This window comes from Rhinolophus ferrumequinum, chromosome 11, assembly GCF_004115265.2.
Source record: "Rhinolophus ferrumequinum isolate MPI-CBG mRhiFer1 chromosome 11, mRhiFer1_v1.p, whole genome shotgun sequence".
Classification (NCBI taxonomy): domain Eukaryota; kingdom Metazoa; phylum Chordata; class Mammalia; order Chiroptera; family Rhinolophidae; genus Rhinolophus; species Rhinolophus ferrumequinum.
In genome coordinates, this window is record NC_046294.1 from 50,425,346 (window position 1) to 50,441,829 (window position 16,484).

The 16,484-nt window shown below is 40.9% G+C and overlaps 1 protein-coding gene across 1 annotated transcript in view; it reads left to right on the forward strand.

Annotated features, from left to right (window-relative positions):
- The first annotated feature begins 8,814 nt into the window (after positions 1 to 8,814).
- UVRAG (UV radiation resistance associated) overlaps positions 8,815 to 16,484 on the forward strand; it is a 273,971-nt gene continuing 266,301 nt past the window's right edge. Inside the window, exon 1 of the mRNA XM_033120283.1 lies at positions 8,815 to 9,133. Within this exon, the coding sequence (XP_032976174.1) occupies positions 9,017 to 9,133 (117 nt within the window). The 5' untranslated portion in view covers positions 8,815 to 9,016. The remainder of the gene's footprint in view (positions 9,134 to 16,484) is intronic.

Genomic DNA, 16,484 nt, shown 5'->3' on the forward strand with positions numbered 1-16,484 from the left:
CACCCAGCACCTTGATTTTGGACTTCTGGCAGCCAGAACTGTGAGAGAATAAATTTCTGTTGTTTTACACCAGCCAGTTCATGCCTTAAACTAATATAAAGTGTGACTTTCAATATATTTATATACCTAATGAGGAGTTGTACTAGGGGATGGCAGATATTTCACTTATCTTTACATGGGATGGGCTGAAAGTGTGGAAGTCACTTTTTCTTTAGACTTCTGAGTGGATAGAAGAAATTCCCATTTAATGGGTTATAATAGAATCACTAGGAGGAGAAAAATCGGCATTTCCCCACCCCTTGGTTTCAACCACAATTTTGATAATAAACCTCTGCCCCATATATCTTCCAGAGTTTGTTTTCATAATCCTGTTTCTTTTCCTTGTAAACTCTTTTCTGAGACACTTTTACACTTACTGCTTAGGGAGTTTTGGTTTGTGTAGTTTCATCTAATGATTTTATCATGCATACACACAGTTTTATCACCTACATTTTTACATAATATTAAACCACACTTGCACACATTATAAAAGTTCCTTTTCACGGTTCTAAAATATCAAATAATTTTTGAGAGCGAATTACTTTTGATGAAACCTGATACAAATTATTTTTCCTCTAATTAAACATGAATGATATATATCTTTTAATGAATAAAGATATAAAAATGTGTTCAGAAGATAACTATGACTTCACTGTATGAATGCAATTTTAAATATATGACATAACACTCTTCTTCCACTAGAGGCAGTAAAAGGTAGAATTAATAACATTGGAGTCAGAATGTGTTCAAATTCCAGCTCAATACTTGGAGAAACATATGACTTTGGGCAAGTGACAGCACTCATGCCTTAGCTTCCTAATCTCATAGCCCTGTTGTGAGCTTACGGAAACTGCTTACAACAACGCCTGGCAGATAACAAGCACTCCTTTCATCTGAAAAAGTTCCTCAGTCTCTCCTTGACTACCATGATCTTGACAGTCTTTAAAGATCACAGGCCAGGTATCCTGCAGAATACGCTTAGTTTTGTTATGTCTCATCTTTCCTCTTAATTGATTCAGATTATCCATCCTTAGCAGAAATATCACAGAAGTAATGATGGAATCTTCCTTCTCACTGTATCCTGTCAGATGATTTCAATTTGATCACTTGATCAATATGATTCATTTTGATCACTCGATTAAGGTGTGACTGTCAGGCTTTTACACTGTAAAGTTACTCTTTTGTCCACACTTTGAGACTATGTAATATCTTTTTCCTTATAAAGCAGTTTATTATTGATTTATATTAATAGACTTATGGCTCCCTATTTTATTTAATGGTCCACGAGCTATTCTATCGTTACTTATTTTGATGCTCAAATTGCTCCAGATTTGGCCAGTGGGAGTCCCTTCAATATGGCCTCCATATCCTTTTGACATATCTGCATCATTCTTTTTTTTCTTTTTTCTTTTTGGGGTACTTCCTTGCTTTCTGGCACAGCGAGATATCCTAGGGTCATGTTATACTTTTTGTGGCCCAATCCTGGGACTCAGACACTTCTCCAAAGAATCTTGGTTCTTTTTAGTGGAGGATGGTATTTAGAAACCAAGATCTGGGAAACTTTAGTCTGTCACCACAGGGCTCATCCTAGTTTTCTCTCTTCCTATATTTGTAATGCCTTTTTCTCCAATAGAAAACTGGCTCCCATTATTCTGTTAAAGAAAACAAGACAGCAGGCTCCAAATGGAGTCACTTATGCTAAACCCCACATTACCAAACTGAGGCTTAACTTAATAACAATTTCAGCCTGTCCCACAAATGTAATCTTAAGCTAGTGAATTAGGACTCATACGGTCAGCACTAGTAAGGGAATCTGCCTGAGAGATCCTTTCCGTCCCCTAAAACAAAGTGACCTTGTGACTACCAATCTGCTTTTTGCTTGTATAACTTCCTTGTTCCTGTTCCCTTCCTTCTATAAATGCCTTTGATTTTGTACAGCTCCTCAGAACTCCTTTCTGTCTGCTAGATTGGATGCGACCTGTTTCATGAATCGTTGAACAAAGACAGTAAAATCTTTACAATGTACTTGGTTGCATTTTTTACAAAACAATTCTTATATTTATTTGATCAATCCCTCTGTAAGTAACGATCTCCCATTGTTGCCACTGCAACACCCCCAACGGCAGTAGTGACGCTCTCCTCAGCAACGCTGGCTTCATGGGATTTGACCGATGCAGTTGCACCAGGTTCAGTGCTTAGAAGGGCCACATGCTTGATTTAAAGCTCTTGCCTTCTTGGAATCCTTAATTGTTAAACAAAGGACTATGTATTTTCATTTTGTGCTGGGCCTCACAAATTATGGAGCCGGTCCTCTACGCGTCCTGCTTGGACTCTGACACCTTGCTCCAGGCTGCCCTCCCACATGGACACCCTATTCACCCAGTCCAGTTGGTTCCCAACCTTGTGCCAGGATCTTCCCCTCCACCCACTTCTGGCCCTGTGTGGAACCCTCCACACCTTGCTGTGGTTCTGACTTCCTGCTTTGGGCTACCACATGGCCCCCCACCCTGTGCTTATCTTGGCCTAGTTCCTGGCCCCTACCCTAAGGGTTTTGGGACTAAATTATTTAGGAAGAGAAAGAGGAAGGGAGGGGAGTTTTATCCTTTGGATTTTTTTGCACCTATACTTTGCTGTTGATGGGAGTAAGATTCTCATCCTTTTGGTAAAATTCAGAGTCCTAAAGAGTGTTTTCCAATTAATGCAGAAAGTGTGGAATGGGGAACAGAGTCCTGGCTCAGGAGGCAAGTCCATCTGCCACTAAGAACCATGCAACTTTGGGCAGCTCATTTCCATTTTCAGATCCTCTTTTTAGGCGGCTGTAAAACTGGGGCAAGAGTATCTACTTCAAAGGATCCTATGGGGATTGACCATAGTGATATATGTAAAATATTTAGCAAAAGTTAATTTTCTCTAGCCTCTAGGGAAACCTGTAGGCCCAGGAAAGAAAATCAGTTTGCCTAAAATCATCAGCCAATAAGCTGGAGGTCCAGAAAGATCTGTGTTTTCTGCCCCCTGGCTTGGAACTCTTTCAGTCACACCACGTTACAAGCAGGATGCTCGTTCTCAGGAACCCTGTGCAACCATGCCTGCCTGAGGTAGTGCACAGGAGAAATCCAGGCATCCTTTGATCCCCCTTATTGCCAGGAGCTCAGGAATATTCTTTGTTTTCATTGTCCTCTGACTTAATGAAGAAAAGTCACAATTTATTGTTACCATTATCACTCCTCCCCCATCCTTGAATCTGCTCTTGACACAACAGCCGGAGTGACATTTCTAAAAATGTAAATTAGATCATGTCACTCCCCTGCTTAGACCCTTCGATAGTTGTCCATGCAACTCAAAGTCAGACTCCACGGAGGTTGCAGCAACTTCATTCTCTGCCGTCAGTGCTGGATTAAAACTTCGGAAGCTCTAAGCGCTGAACACATAATGCTGCTTCTGCCATGTGAAATTACAAACAAAAGCAACACAGTAAACTGTAAAATAAATTGAAGGAGGTATTTAATTTTATTTTACTTTTAAAACATTAATTTCGTACAAAAAAAAAATGTTCTCTTTCTCTCTCTCCTCTTCCTGTGTACTGGCTGCCTCCCTCTGCCTAGTCCTGCCTGGCCTTCTCTTTTATTTTATTTTTTAAATTTTTTCATCATAACCAAATGTGTGATTTATTTTTGGAGAAAAATAATTAAAACTGAGGTTTTCTTCCATAAAAGGGAGAAATGACAATAGAAGATCATACCCTGATTACACGTTAATTACCACATTCTGTACAATGTGGATGTGCTCGACATATATTCAGTGACAACATTAATGAATATCTGAGATTTGAAGAAATCACAAACCACTTGCTAATGTAAAGAAATGTTGAAATAAATACCTAAAGCCTGGCCTTCTCTTTTAGTTCCTTTAATGCTCCATGCTCGTCCCTCCGGCTGTTCCTTCTGCCCACACGGCACCTCTTGCTCTCACTGGCCTCCATTGTTCAGTTAACTCCACTCAGACCTCACTGTAAAAGTCAGTTCCCAGGGAAAACTTTCTCTGGGTGACTCTGACTAAGCCCCCCTGGGTTAGATGCACTTGTATCCAATATGTGTCATCGCTTGCCCATAAATTCACAAGCTCGTATGCTCATATAGGCACATTTATGGTCCATGACAGCATGGAAATGACTGGAATTGAGGAAAGAGTGCTGGTCTTGGGGGCAAGAAGCCCAAGTCTCTATCTCAGCTTTGCTATAAACTTTGTGTGACCTTGGGCAAGCTCATTTCCTCTCTCTAGGGCTGTGTCCAGTGAAGGAGGTATGGAGGCCCCTTGTCATCCAAACAGTCTCTCACTCAAGCATTCATTCGTTCACTCATTTTATTCATTCATTCAGTCATTTCTCATTGAAGCCGTATGGAGCCTGTCCATTGGGTCAGGAAGCTGGGGAATCTGAACAAAATCAAAAGCAGGAGCTCATGGTAGGGTGGGTGAGACAAACATACACGACTCAGTATATGACTGGGCGCATGGGTACATGTACTAACAAGAGGTCAGGCAGCCGCTGTGGGAGACCAGAGGACGTAGCAATTAGTTCAGATCCAGGGAGGCATTTTCGAAAATGTCACCTTCAAGGGTTCAGAAAGGAGAAGGAGAAATGCTGCCCAGGGACCTGCCTTTCAGGTTTGTTCGGTGTGTGCAGGCTCTTTGGGGACCGGCCTCTTTGTTTTACAATTCTCACCTGGCCTTCTGCAAGATTCTTGTTCTTCTAGTTCTTCCCTTTCAAAGCTGCCTCTCCTGGGCTGCCTGAGGATCTCTTTAAATGACTTCCTGTTGCCTAAGATGAAGCCCAGGTTTCTTCAGCGTAGTAATCAAGTTCTTCTCACCTGACCCCATCTTCCACTTCCAGCCTCTTTCCCTGTTGCTCCCCGAGGCAACCTTGGTTTCAGCCACGTTAAACTATGCAAATGTCATGGCTTCTGCCTCTGTGCCTTGACTCTTGGTGCTCCTTCTGCCTAGAAGACTCTTTCTCATCTAGAAAGCCTTCCTGCACCACCCACTGCCATTGACAACTTCCTCTTCTGTGCTTCCATTACACTTTATGTGTCATCTCAATGACTGCATTTACCACTTTGTACTGAAATTATCTGTGAATTCCTTAAAGTCAGGGATTCTATCAGCGTCATTTCTGTAAGTGTAGTGCCCAGGCTGGGCACCTGGTAAAGACCTGATGGATTTTTGACTCAATGGGTAAGTGAGTAGAAGAAAGAGGACTCCGTTGAAAGAAAGGGGAGAGATTTCATTAAGTTTGAGATATCAAAGGACTAATCAGCCTTATCTTGCTCTTATTTACCCAGTGCATCATGTCTATGAGTTCTGGAGAACAAGGAGGGAGGAAGAAGAGGAGGCAAAATGGACTGGGGTAGGTTTGTCTTTTTGGCCCTATTAACCAAATGTTTGATTTCAGTACCCAACATGGTAACATAATTAGCTGTTAGAACACCAGCCATCCCTGAACCAAACAGATCTAGTTCATTTATCAAACTCCTAATCATCCTTCAAGACTTTTATGACGTCTGCTCTGATCGTGCCTACCATCCCCTGTGGAGTTGGTTACTTCCTTGCCACTTGATCTTAATTCTTCTATCATTTTTTTTTTGCATGTATGTTGTATTTGACCACCTTAGACTCCATGCCCCTTAAACTTGGATACATTTTTCTCTAGCAAATAAATAGCACTGTATCAAAATATTATAATACTTTAAGTGATTAAAATATTTTTATATTGAAACAAATACAGCCTTATTATGGAATGGGATCTAAAATAATACAAGAATTTTTAGAATGAAATAGGACATATAGAAATAATGATAGGTAGCCTTTACTGGATACTTCTTATACTCAAGGCACTGCGCTAAACACTTTACATGCATTGCTTTGAATATTTTGCCATCAGCAGACTGTTTCAGTTCTCTGCCATGTCCCTAAGCGTGAGAGTTGCAGCTCTCCTAGTTTTTGTGGCATGTGAGTGGAGATGTTTGAAAAGGGATGTTTACTTGAGGCCTGCATTTCCAGTACCCGGTAATCAGCCTGGTGCAGAGCTGAACCTCAGTAAAGGCTCGTGGAAAAAATGGATCCTGCTGTCTCTGCTGGGGTATCCTTTTCTACCTCCCTGCCTGGTGAATTCTTATTGGTCCTTCGATACCCAGTTTAAATGTCCCCTCTATTGTGAAATCTATCTTCTCTGGCTTCCATAGCCCCTGGACTCCTCTTAGATCCCGCACCAAGCAACTGGATCATCACTCTTTGTTTGCTATTGGACTTCCTATAAGGAGGGTAGCTACTCTGGGGATGAGGCTGAGTCTGGTTTCCCAGCTCCTAGCAAAGGGCTGGACTTAGGGAAGTCCTCAGTGAACATTTGTTGAATGAATGAAGTAATAAAGTTAGCTAATATTCAGAGCTGACCCCCAAAGGAAGAAGAAGGGATTCTGTGTCCTGTCTACAGGCCCATTTTCTTAACTTGTGTAGTGGGTTGAATGACGTCTCCCCTGCCCTCCAAATGAGACCATACTCTAATCCCTGGAAGCTGTGAACATCGCTTTATTTGGAAAAAGAGTCTTTGCAATTAAGCATCTCAAAATCAGATTGGGATTATCTAAATTCAAAGGCAAGTGTCCTTATAAGAATAAGAAGACACAGGATGAAGAGAAGACATGTGAAGATCGAGGCAGAGATTGGAGTTATGCAGCCACAAGCCAAGGAATACCTGGAGCCGCCGGAGGGTGAAAGAGGCAAGGAAGGATTCTCCCCTAGAGCCTTCTGAGAAAGTGTGGCCCTGCCTATATCTTCCTTTTGGGTTTCTGGTCTCGAGAACTGTGAAAGAATACATTTCTGTTTTTGGCTACCTGGTTTATGATGATTTGATACGGCAGCTTCAGAAAACTAATACAGCTTGGAAACAGAAAAGCATTTTCCGCGAAATTCCACCAGCTCTTGGCACTACATGAGTTGAACCAGATGAGACTTGGGATTTCCCAGCTACTCCCTTGTCAACAAACATCTGACCACACACCCTAGGCTCCAGCGATGAGGAACCACTCAATGTTTCCGAATAAAAGACAGTGTGCCATTCATGTCAGCCAGCTCTGGGGTCAGATCCAAAGGGTCTCTGAATACCCTGGAAAGATAGATAGTATGCTTACCTTTTGTTAAAATATTGTCAGTGCAATTATATGTGAGATCTTGAACTGGGCACTTTACATATGTTGACTTACTTAATCCCTCCAGCCACTCAATTATTATTTGTAGATGAGAAAACTGAAGCTGAGAGAGGGGCACTGGCTTGTCCAGGAACATATAGCTAGAAGGTGGCAGAGCCAAGATTCCCGAAGTGCTTGATTCCTGTTGTATTTGACTCTAAAACTGTGTTCTTTGAGCTACATCAGTCCAGGTGGTGGAGAAATTCACAGTCTGGGGGGCGGGGGAGAAGGGAAGGCAGGTTGATATCCTGCAGAATTACTCAATGCTATTTATTATAGAAACAACTGCTGTGATCACATCATTGTGATCAAGGAAGTCTTCATGGGAGAGATGGCATTTGAGCTGGGCCTTCACTTCAAAAAAAAGCAAAACCTTATTCTGATTATGTTTCAGGAACTGGGAATCTAGAGATGAATGAGAAGGTCCTTTATCTTTTTCTTTCTTCTTTTTCTTTTTTTTTAAGAGAATTTTTGTAAGAGTTTATTTGAACCTAAACTGACTATAAATGCTGGGGTGCAAGATCTCAAATGCTCCCATAAGGTCCTTTTTCATGAGGAATTCAGCACGTACGTGTGTATTTGTGTGTGTGTCTGTGTGTGTGTGTGTGTGTGTGTGCGCAGTTATTAGAAGACAATGCAGTAGAATAATCAGAAATATGGTAGAGACAAGATTATGAACTCAGGGTCCTACAGCAAATCAGAGAAGCCTTTTGGAAGACGGGACTCCAGCGCCAGATGAGATTTGACGGGTAAGTAAGCATTAGGAGGAGAAAAGTAGCAAAGCCTTTCTAGAGATAGCATAAGCAACCCCCTCGTAGAGATGAAACAGCGTCCTGGGTGCCCGGCACAGCTGATAGCTCAGCATACTAGTGAGTGGAGTGCGAGGAGGGGCACGGACCTGTGGGTTAGAATTGGTCACGGAAGAGCTGGTGGGACTGCCCCACAGGTTTCTGGTCTCAGTGGATCCTGCGTGGTGCCTTTTTGCCAAATCATAAAGTATTCCTTTTCAAACCCCGCACGTTGACAGGAGCACTTCGGGAAGAGCGTTTAGGGAGCCTGCAAATGCAGAACAGTCAGGCTGGTGCCAAGAGGGTCCCTGCCTTTCTCTGGGGGCTGGTTACTATGGCGACTAGGTTAGGGCGGAAGTGGCTCCGAAAACTGACTTTCACTTATCAGGTGACTCTCTTGCCTCTTGCACGTGACGCCGGAGCCCAGGCACACTCCCTAGCTAATCAGGCCCCGCCCCTCTTCCTTTGCTGACAACTGACAGCGACCTAGAGCAATGGCCCTTGCAGCTCTACCAGGAGACCCCGCCCAGTGGTAGTGAAAGAACCAATTAGACTTGGGAAAAAAGAAGCAACGCCTCAGGTTTCATCCCAGTTTGACAGACGCAATTTAGGCCATCCTCCCGTCCCTCCGCCCCCTGCCCATTCCGTCCGGCGATGGACAGACCTTCTACCCAATAGCTCTTCTCCTGTCTGTGGTTGGGTTCCGCCCCTACAGGAGTTGAGCCAATGAGCAAGCTAGGTCTCTGCGGGGTGGAGGGGGTTGCACTGCGGTAATATGGCTCTTCCTTAGCCAGCGGCGGCGGCGGCGGCGCGGCCGGCGGTGGGGTAGAGCTGTCCTGCCCCTTGGCTGGCGGGTGTTTGGGTTGCAGGAGCTCGGTGGATCGTGGCTGATCATTGGTGGCGGATGCCGGAGGAGCGCTGGCCCCGCCGCTTGGCGGCCCCCGGGTCAAGATGAACTCCTTAGCGTCGATCGGGGGCCCGATCCTCCCGCCGCCCCCGGGCCCGGCCGCCGCGCTGCCTCCCGGTTCTGCCACTCGGGCCCTGCATGTGGAGCTGCCGTCTCAGCAGGTAACCCGCGGGTTCGCGGCGCTCGGGAGGGGCCGGGAAGAGTCCCCGTGGGCGGCGGGCTGACTCCGTGCCAGCCGGGAGACCCGGAGAAGTGGCCGGAAAAACTCGGAGGACTGACGAGGGCGGCCCGCAGGTCTTGTAAGGGGAACGATCCAGTGATGGCCGAACCTCTGGTTGATCCCCGAGTCTCAGGAGAAATCCCACTGCTGGAGATGAGCTGTAAAGAGACGGGAAGAGACCCAGTGAAGCTCCGTGGGGGCCCGGCCTCAGTCCGCCTCTCCCCCTGTAGGAAGCTGGGGATTCCCTTGCGCAGACCCTCCCCCTTAGCCCTCCTGGGAAGGGACCTGGGGAAGCCCGGGTGTCCCACGAGAGACAGGGACAGCACTTTTCCTTTCTCAACTCGCGGAGAATCCAGTTGGTACTACTTCTTACCGGAGAAGCGATGAGTCTGCAGGGTTTCTAGCATTTACCTCTAATCCTAATTATGAACTGCTCCCCTCAGTTTCTCAAGAGAAATACTTGGGACTTTGGGGTTTTCTTCCTAATCTCAGACTCCTGCATTTTTGCAATTTAGGGGTCTCCTTCCTACCTCATTCCCTCCAATGAGTATCTGTGGAAGAAGGAGTTGATGTATACGATATCCATGTCTTCCCGCATCCTTTCCCAAGGGCCTTGAGGGCCTCTTGGATCCACACTCTGGGGTGATAATAAAGAGAGAACACTGAGTTTGAGGATTTCACAAAATACTTTGTATCATCCACATATCTGTAGAGTGCTGCTTCCCTTCTATCCCTTGTCCTACTTCTGTCTCCCAAGAGGAGACTTTGCAGAAACATTAGCATTCAAGACACTTTAAGAAGGTACCTTTCGTTCTCTCTATTCCTTGTTCCAAAAAGAGGACCTAAGAAAAACTGTCAGTTGTTGAGAGTTCACCATGTTGGTTTTGTGTCAGGTGCGCAAGGGCTGGCTGATAGTTCATTTAATCCTCACAACCCTATGTGATAACTATTTTTACTAGCCCCATTTTATAGTTCAGGGAACTGAGGCTTAAAGATCCAAAATCACCCGTCCAAAGCCTTGCAGTTAGTTACTGGTGGGGCTGGGTTTCAGAAGCCAGAGTCTGACTCTGTAGCCCATGCACGTGGTTGCGTGCTTGAGACTGGAGACTGGAGCCACTACCTTTGCACAGGACAGGGCAGTCTCCTTCATACCCTTCCTCATACCCTTCCTCTAACTTTCCAGCCTTGCAGTAGTACTTAGGGAAGATTCAGAACAAGGAAAGCAGAGCTGGGGAAATGGGGTGGATTTGAAATCAGAAAAGTGTGTGAGGAGTGCTAAAGGGAAGAGGGGAGTTGAGATTACTAGCTACAGGTGTGGCCATTGAGCTGAATTGTTCACAGAAGCAAGGGTTTTTTTTTGTGTGTGTGGCAGAAGAGGATTTAAAAGACTGGGTAGTGTGTGCCCTGGTTTTGTGGTGCTGCAGGAAGCGAGTGTGTGGAGAATGTAGGAGTTTGAGGGGAGTACGGTTTGGATTATATTTATGAGGTGAATGGTGAGGGTGGGAAAGGCAGTGTTAGACACTGTCGGAAGCCACCTGGAGAAATCCTAAGGAGTCGAAGGCCTAGAGGGGGTTTAGATTGGGTGAGATTTGGGAAAATATGGGATTAGGGAAGAGAAAGCATCATTTGTTTCAGAGACTGTTCTCTGATAACAGTTCACAATTTAACATGAGGGGAAGTAATCCAAACAAACTGTCCATGGAATAAATTCAACTGCATTTGTAAGCCTTTGTCAAATTTTTGGATCTGTGCCAAGGGATATATGGTGGTTTAAGAGTACAGTGAATGCTGTATGAGCGCTGAGTAGTCACAGCTTTCTGGGGGTGTCATCCTTCTTGAATTCCTGGAAGGCAGCCTGTAGTATAACACTTTCACTTTTGCAGTTGACATTAATGAAGTTTTCTGGGTCACAATGCTCAGCTTTTTAAGGTATAAATATGTATTACAACATTTTTAAAAAAGAAAACATTTTTGTTAAAATGTAATCTGTATATAGTAAGGTGCAATGATTGTTAGTACACAGATTGAAGAATTGTCACAAAGTGAACACAGTTATATAACTACCACGTGGATTAAGAAATACAAAATTGTTAGCATCCCAGAAGTCCCCCTTGTGTTAAGAGATCAGTTTTTCCTATTCTTGAACTGTATATAAATGGAATCGTGCAAAGTGTATGATTGTGACTAGTTTTTTTCTTTGCTCAGTGTTGTTTGTGAGAGTCATACGGTGTGTGTGTGTATAAAAGTTCTGTTAGCATTAATTCACTGTCTTTTTTTTGGAATATGGCTTTTGAAAAATTTCAAAGGTTTAGATAAATTGGAAATCCAATTAATTAACTTCCTTTTAAATAACATTGTTTGAAAAATCGTGTCATTTTAATAGATCCCATGCTGTTTGATAATGTCAATACTTCTAAATAAACAGACCCTGTTTATTTAGGATTCCTATGATAAAGTTGATTTTTCTCAAAGCATAGATTTCAGTGGTTCCCCAGTCTACTTCTGGGGCAGGGTTTCTCAGCTTTGGCACTGTTGACGTTTGGGTTGGTAGATAGGACTATAAGATTTCTTAGCTATGTCCCTCGCCTCTACCCACAATATACCAGCAGCACCTGCCCAGTCTGAACAATGGAAAATGTATTCAGATATTACCAAATGTCCCTTAAGGAGAAAAATTACTCCTGGCTAAGAACCACTGTTCTAAAGTATATTTTTATTTTAAGATAGAAAGTATGCCTGCTATTATCTACTCATTTATTCCAGTCTTCATTAAATCCCATTGATTCTAATGACTGCAGTGTTTAAAATATTAATTCACAGATCAGTTCCAGAAGTATTGGAGCCCCCTCATCTGCGTCCAGATAGACTGACTTTGTTTTTGCTCAAAGAAAGCCCACAAAACTGTGTGTAAGACCTAACTTTTTTTGTCTTATTTTTAATCTCCTTATCTTAAAACAGACAGACAGATACACACACACACACACACACACACACACACACACACACACACACACACATTCTAGTTAAGACTGCATAACTCCTGAACCTTTACATGTATGAGTACTAACTAGTCCATGAGAACTACTTGACTGTGTCAAATGGAACTACTACTTAGTCCTTGCCTCCTTTGGCTTCAGAGTGATCTTCCTTTAACTGTAAATTTCAGCATGAACTAGTCACACATTTTTTTTTTTTTTTTAACACATTTGGAAGACTGTGTTTGGTCTCTAATTTTTGGTTGAGGTTTGTAATTACCTAGTGAATATAGGCTCGTCTGAAGAATAACTTCCTTCACACCCTTAGATTGAAGAGTCTTGAAATAAAAATGTTTTTCATGGTAGGGACATTTAGTATTTCCTTGAAAGTTTAATTGAGAGCGTTTCTTTTCTCCCCAAAGGCTTCCTTACTTGAGTGTAACCTAACTATGTTTCTCAGCTACTCAGAGCCGGGGAGGCTTTTTAGTGATTGTTTAGTGACCCTTTGAGGGACCGGGGGGGGGGGGGGGGGGGTCACATATTTCTTTAAGTTTTGGTAAAAGCTATAGACTCTTAACCTTAGAAAATGTACTTACATACATACATACATACATAAACACAATTTTACATGCAGGTTTGGCTCCCTTGAAATATAAATAGAAGAGCTCAGGTTAAATAATGCTAACCCAGTTTAACCCCTTTTTTTAAAAAAAATGAAATATTTTTCCAATTTAATATTATTTTTCTTAGTTATTCATGTCAGTATATACAGAGGGTGCCAAAATAATACATATACATTTTAAGAGAGGAAAAACATTAATTGTAATAATATATACCAATAACAAAAGGTGAATGCAAGTCACGTTTGACTTCTGCAATTACAAGAGTTGCTCAAAGTGGTTGCCATCAGCATCCAGACACTTGCGATTACCGTGAACTACAGTTTGAGCATAGATAACACCTCTTAAAATGTGTATACGTACTTTTTTTTGGCACCCTTGGTATACATCTACCACATTTTCCATAATGTTTAGTAATGTTTATCTAAATCCCCAGTGGTAGATTTTTGGACTCTTTCCAGTTTTTCTCTATTACGTTGTTGCAATAACTAGCCATATACAATTTCTGTCGGATAAATTTTGAGTAGTGAAATAGCTCAAAGGAGTTATATATATGTGTATATATATATATATATGTATATGTGTATATATATGTATATATATATATACACCTATGTATTTAATAAATATTTTATATACACATATTTTTTAACTTTGGCAAAGTGTTTCCCAAAGAGGTCACGCCTATTACAGTCTTACCAAATTATGACAGGATCTGTATCTCCACTTTCTGTCATCTTTGGACATCATAAATTTTCTGTTTTCCAATCTGATTTTATGTATACAGATTATATATGTACCTAACATATACACGTATGTATTTTTTGTTATTTAAACAAGCATTTCTTTAATTATTAGTTATATTTTAATAGCTTTATTTTTCTACACCAAACACTATGCTAGGTATGTGGCCTCATTTATCCTTACAACCCTATGAGTTTAGTATCTTTACACAGATTTATGTAGCATTTTAATTTGTTTTGTGAATTGCTTGTTCACATCCTTGGCATAAATTTTTCTGATTGCTTACTTATGTTTTGCATTGATTGAAAAGCATTTTTTCTTGTCCTTTATTCGGAAGGAGGTATCGTATATTAGTGCTATGAGCCTTTATCTTTCTTGAATTTTTTTGTTTTTGGAAGTGAATTGCTTCTTTGTTGTTGTTATTATTATTATTATTATTTTGTTTGTCCATCATTCCTGCTGCACTTATTCTGATAACTGTTACTTACTATTCCACCCTTCCACCCTTTCTTTGGGAAATTGCTTCTCCCCTCCAGGTGTTTTTCTTTTCTTTTCTTTTCCTTTCTTTTCTTTTCTTTTTAATTGAGATATAATTGACATATTATTTTCAGGAATACAGCATGATTTGATATTTTTATATATTGTGGAATTTTGTAATAGACTTTATTTTTTAGAACAATTTTAGAGTTATAGAAAAATTGTACAGAAAGTTCGCATATACCCTATATCCAGTTTACTCAATTTTTAACATCTTCCATTAGTATGATAGTTTTTACGACTAATGGACCAATGTTGGTACGTTATTATTAGTTAAAGTTTATTCCGATTTCTTTAGTTTAAAAAAATTGTGACAAAATATATGTGACATAAAATATGCCATTTTAATAATTTTTTAGTGTACAAATGTATATATTTTCCCCTTACTTAAGTTTATTAAATATCTTACTTTTGTCAAATTCAATTGCATTCAATACATTCTCAATGTTGAGCAACCATCACTACTATCCATTTCAAGAATTTTTCATCATCTCAAACAGAATCTACCCATGAAACAATAACTCTCCATTCTCCTCTCTCCCTTCAGCCCCTGGTAAATTTTGTTCTGTTTTCTGTCTCTGAATTTGCTTATTCTAGGTACTTTATATAAGCGGAATCATAATATTTGCCCTTTGGGTCTGGTTTATTTCATTCAGCATAAAATTTTCAATGTTCGTCTATGTTGTAGCATGTATCAGAATTTCATTCCTTTTATAGTAATACTTCATTATATGTATATACCACATTTTGTTTATCAACTTATTTGTTGTTGGATCCTTAGTTTTTACCTGCCTAATGACCTTTATCTGTGCCAGGATCCCATCCTGAAGACCCCGTTGTATTTAGTTATTGTATCTCCTTAGCCTCCTCTTGGCTGTTACAGTTCCTCACACTTTTTTCGTTTTGGATGACCTTGACAGTTTTGAGTACTGGTCAGGTATTTTGTATTGGATACCCCTGTATTGGAATTAGTCTGTTTTTTTTTGTTTTTTTTTTCCTCTCTCATGATTAGACTGGGGTTATGGGTTTTCGGGACGAAGACCAGAGAGGTAAAGTGCCATTTTTATCACTATCAAGTATATACATTAACATGACTTATCACTGGTGGTAACTTGCATCATCCCTGGCTGAGGTAGTGTTTGTCAGGTTTCTCTGGTGTAAGGTTATTCTCTCCTGATCACACCTCCATACTGTCCTCTTTGGAAGGAAGTCACTCTGCAGTGGGGAGTTATGCTCCCCTCCTTGAGGGCAGAGTATCTGCATAAATTATTTGGAATTCTTCTGCAGGGGAGATTTACATCAGTAACCATTTCCTTTTACAGATGGGGGATCTAAGTTCTTAGGTAACTTTCTCAGAGTCCCGCAGTGCCAACACAGGGATACAGTCTAGATTAGATCTTTGATTCCCAGTTGCCATAGGTACCTACTCTTTGCAGGGGTCTGGTGAAAAACCAGTTTTAAGTTATGTCAAGGTGTGGAACCATTACAGGATTATATTTTATTTCTTACAGCACTGTGCTGATTACATAGTAGCAATTCAGTATGTTTTTATTTTTTGATTTTCCTTGTATATGGGTCTTTCCTTTGAAGAACTTGACAGCCTAAAGAGAGGAAGGAAATGGAATTGAAACATAGAAGAAAATAATGATAGAAGCACAAAAGCTTTATAAAGCTTAATTTAGCTGTACATGATATATATTTTCTCCTTATGTATTTATGTTTATCAAATATCTTACTTTTATCAATCTAATTTAATCATCTTTTTATTATGTTTTCAAAGGTCTGTTTTGTTGGTAAGACCACTGAAGGTAGAGAGAGGAAACTGTGTCTTATTGGGAACATATATGCCATGTAACACAGTATCATGCTATGTACATTTAGTCCTTCCACAAGTATTTATTGAGTCCCCCTTCCTTGTGACTCAAATAAAAAAAATATAGTTGTATATCTATAAAATAAAATGATGGCAATTTTTGAGCTGCTTTGGATCTTGTAAACAAAATTATATGAGGAAGCTTCAGAAACTCAAAGAAAACATCAGCATCCTAAAATCATTCTTTTTATGTGACAAAAGCCATTGGGAATTTAAGAGTTTATTTTGTTTCTATTGTGAAAATGTTTAATTTTCTTTTGAAAGGAAAAGTTATGTTCTTATTTAGTGTTTACTTTAAAATTTCTCCACAGGGTCACAGTTTTTTTGTGGCAGAAAATTCAGAAGTGAAACTGACTGGAAATAGAGCAAGAGCAGAACTGAAACTAATAACTTGGGCCTGAAGTGTATGGTGAAATGAAAAAAAACTAGGTCTTCATAGTTTCCAAATGTGTACTTTGAGAATCTGTGTATTTTTACCTGTCAGACATATTACTAACTGGGGGAAAAAGAAATATGTATCATTTTTAATGTACTCAGATGTGT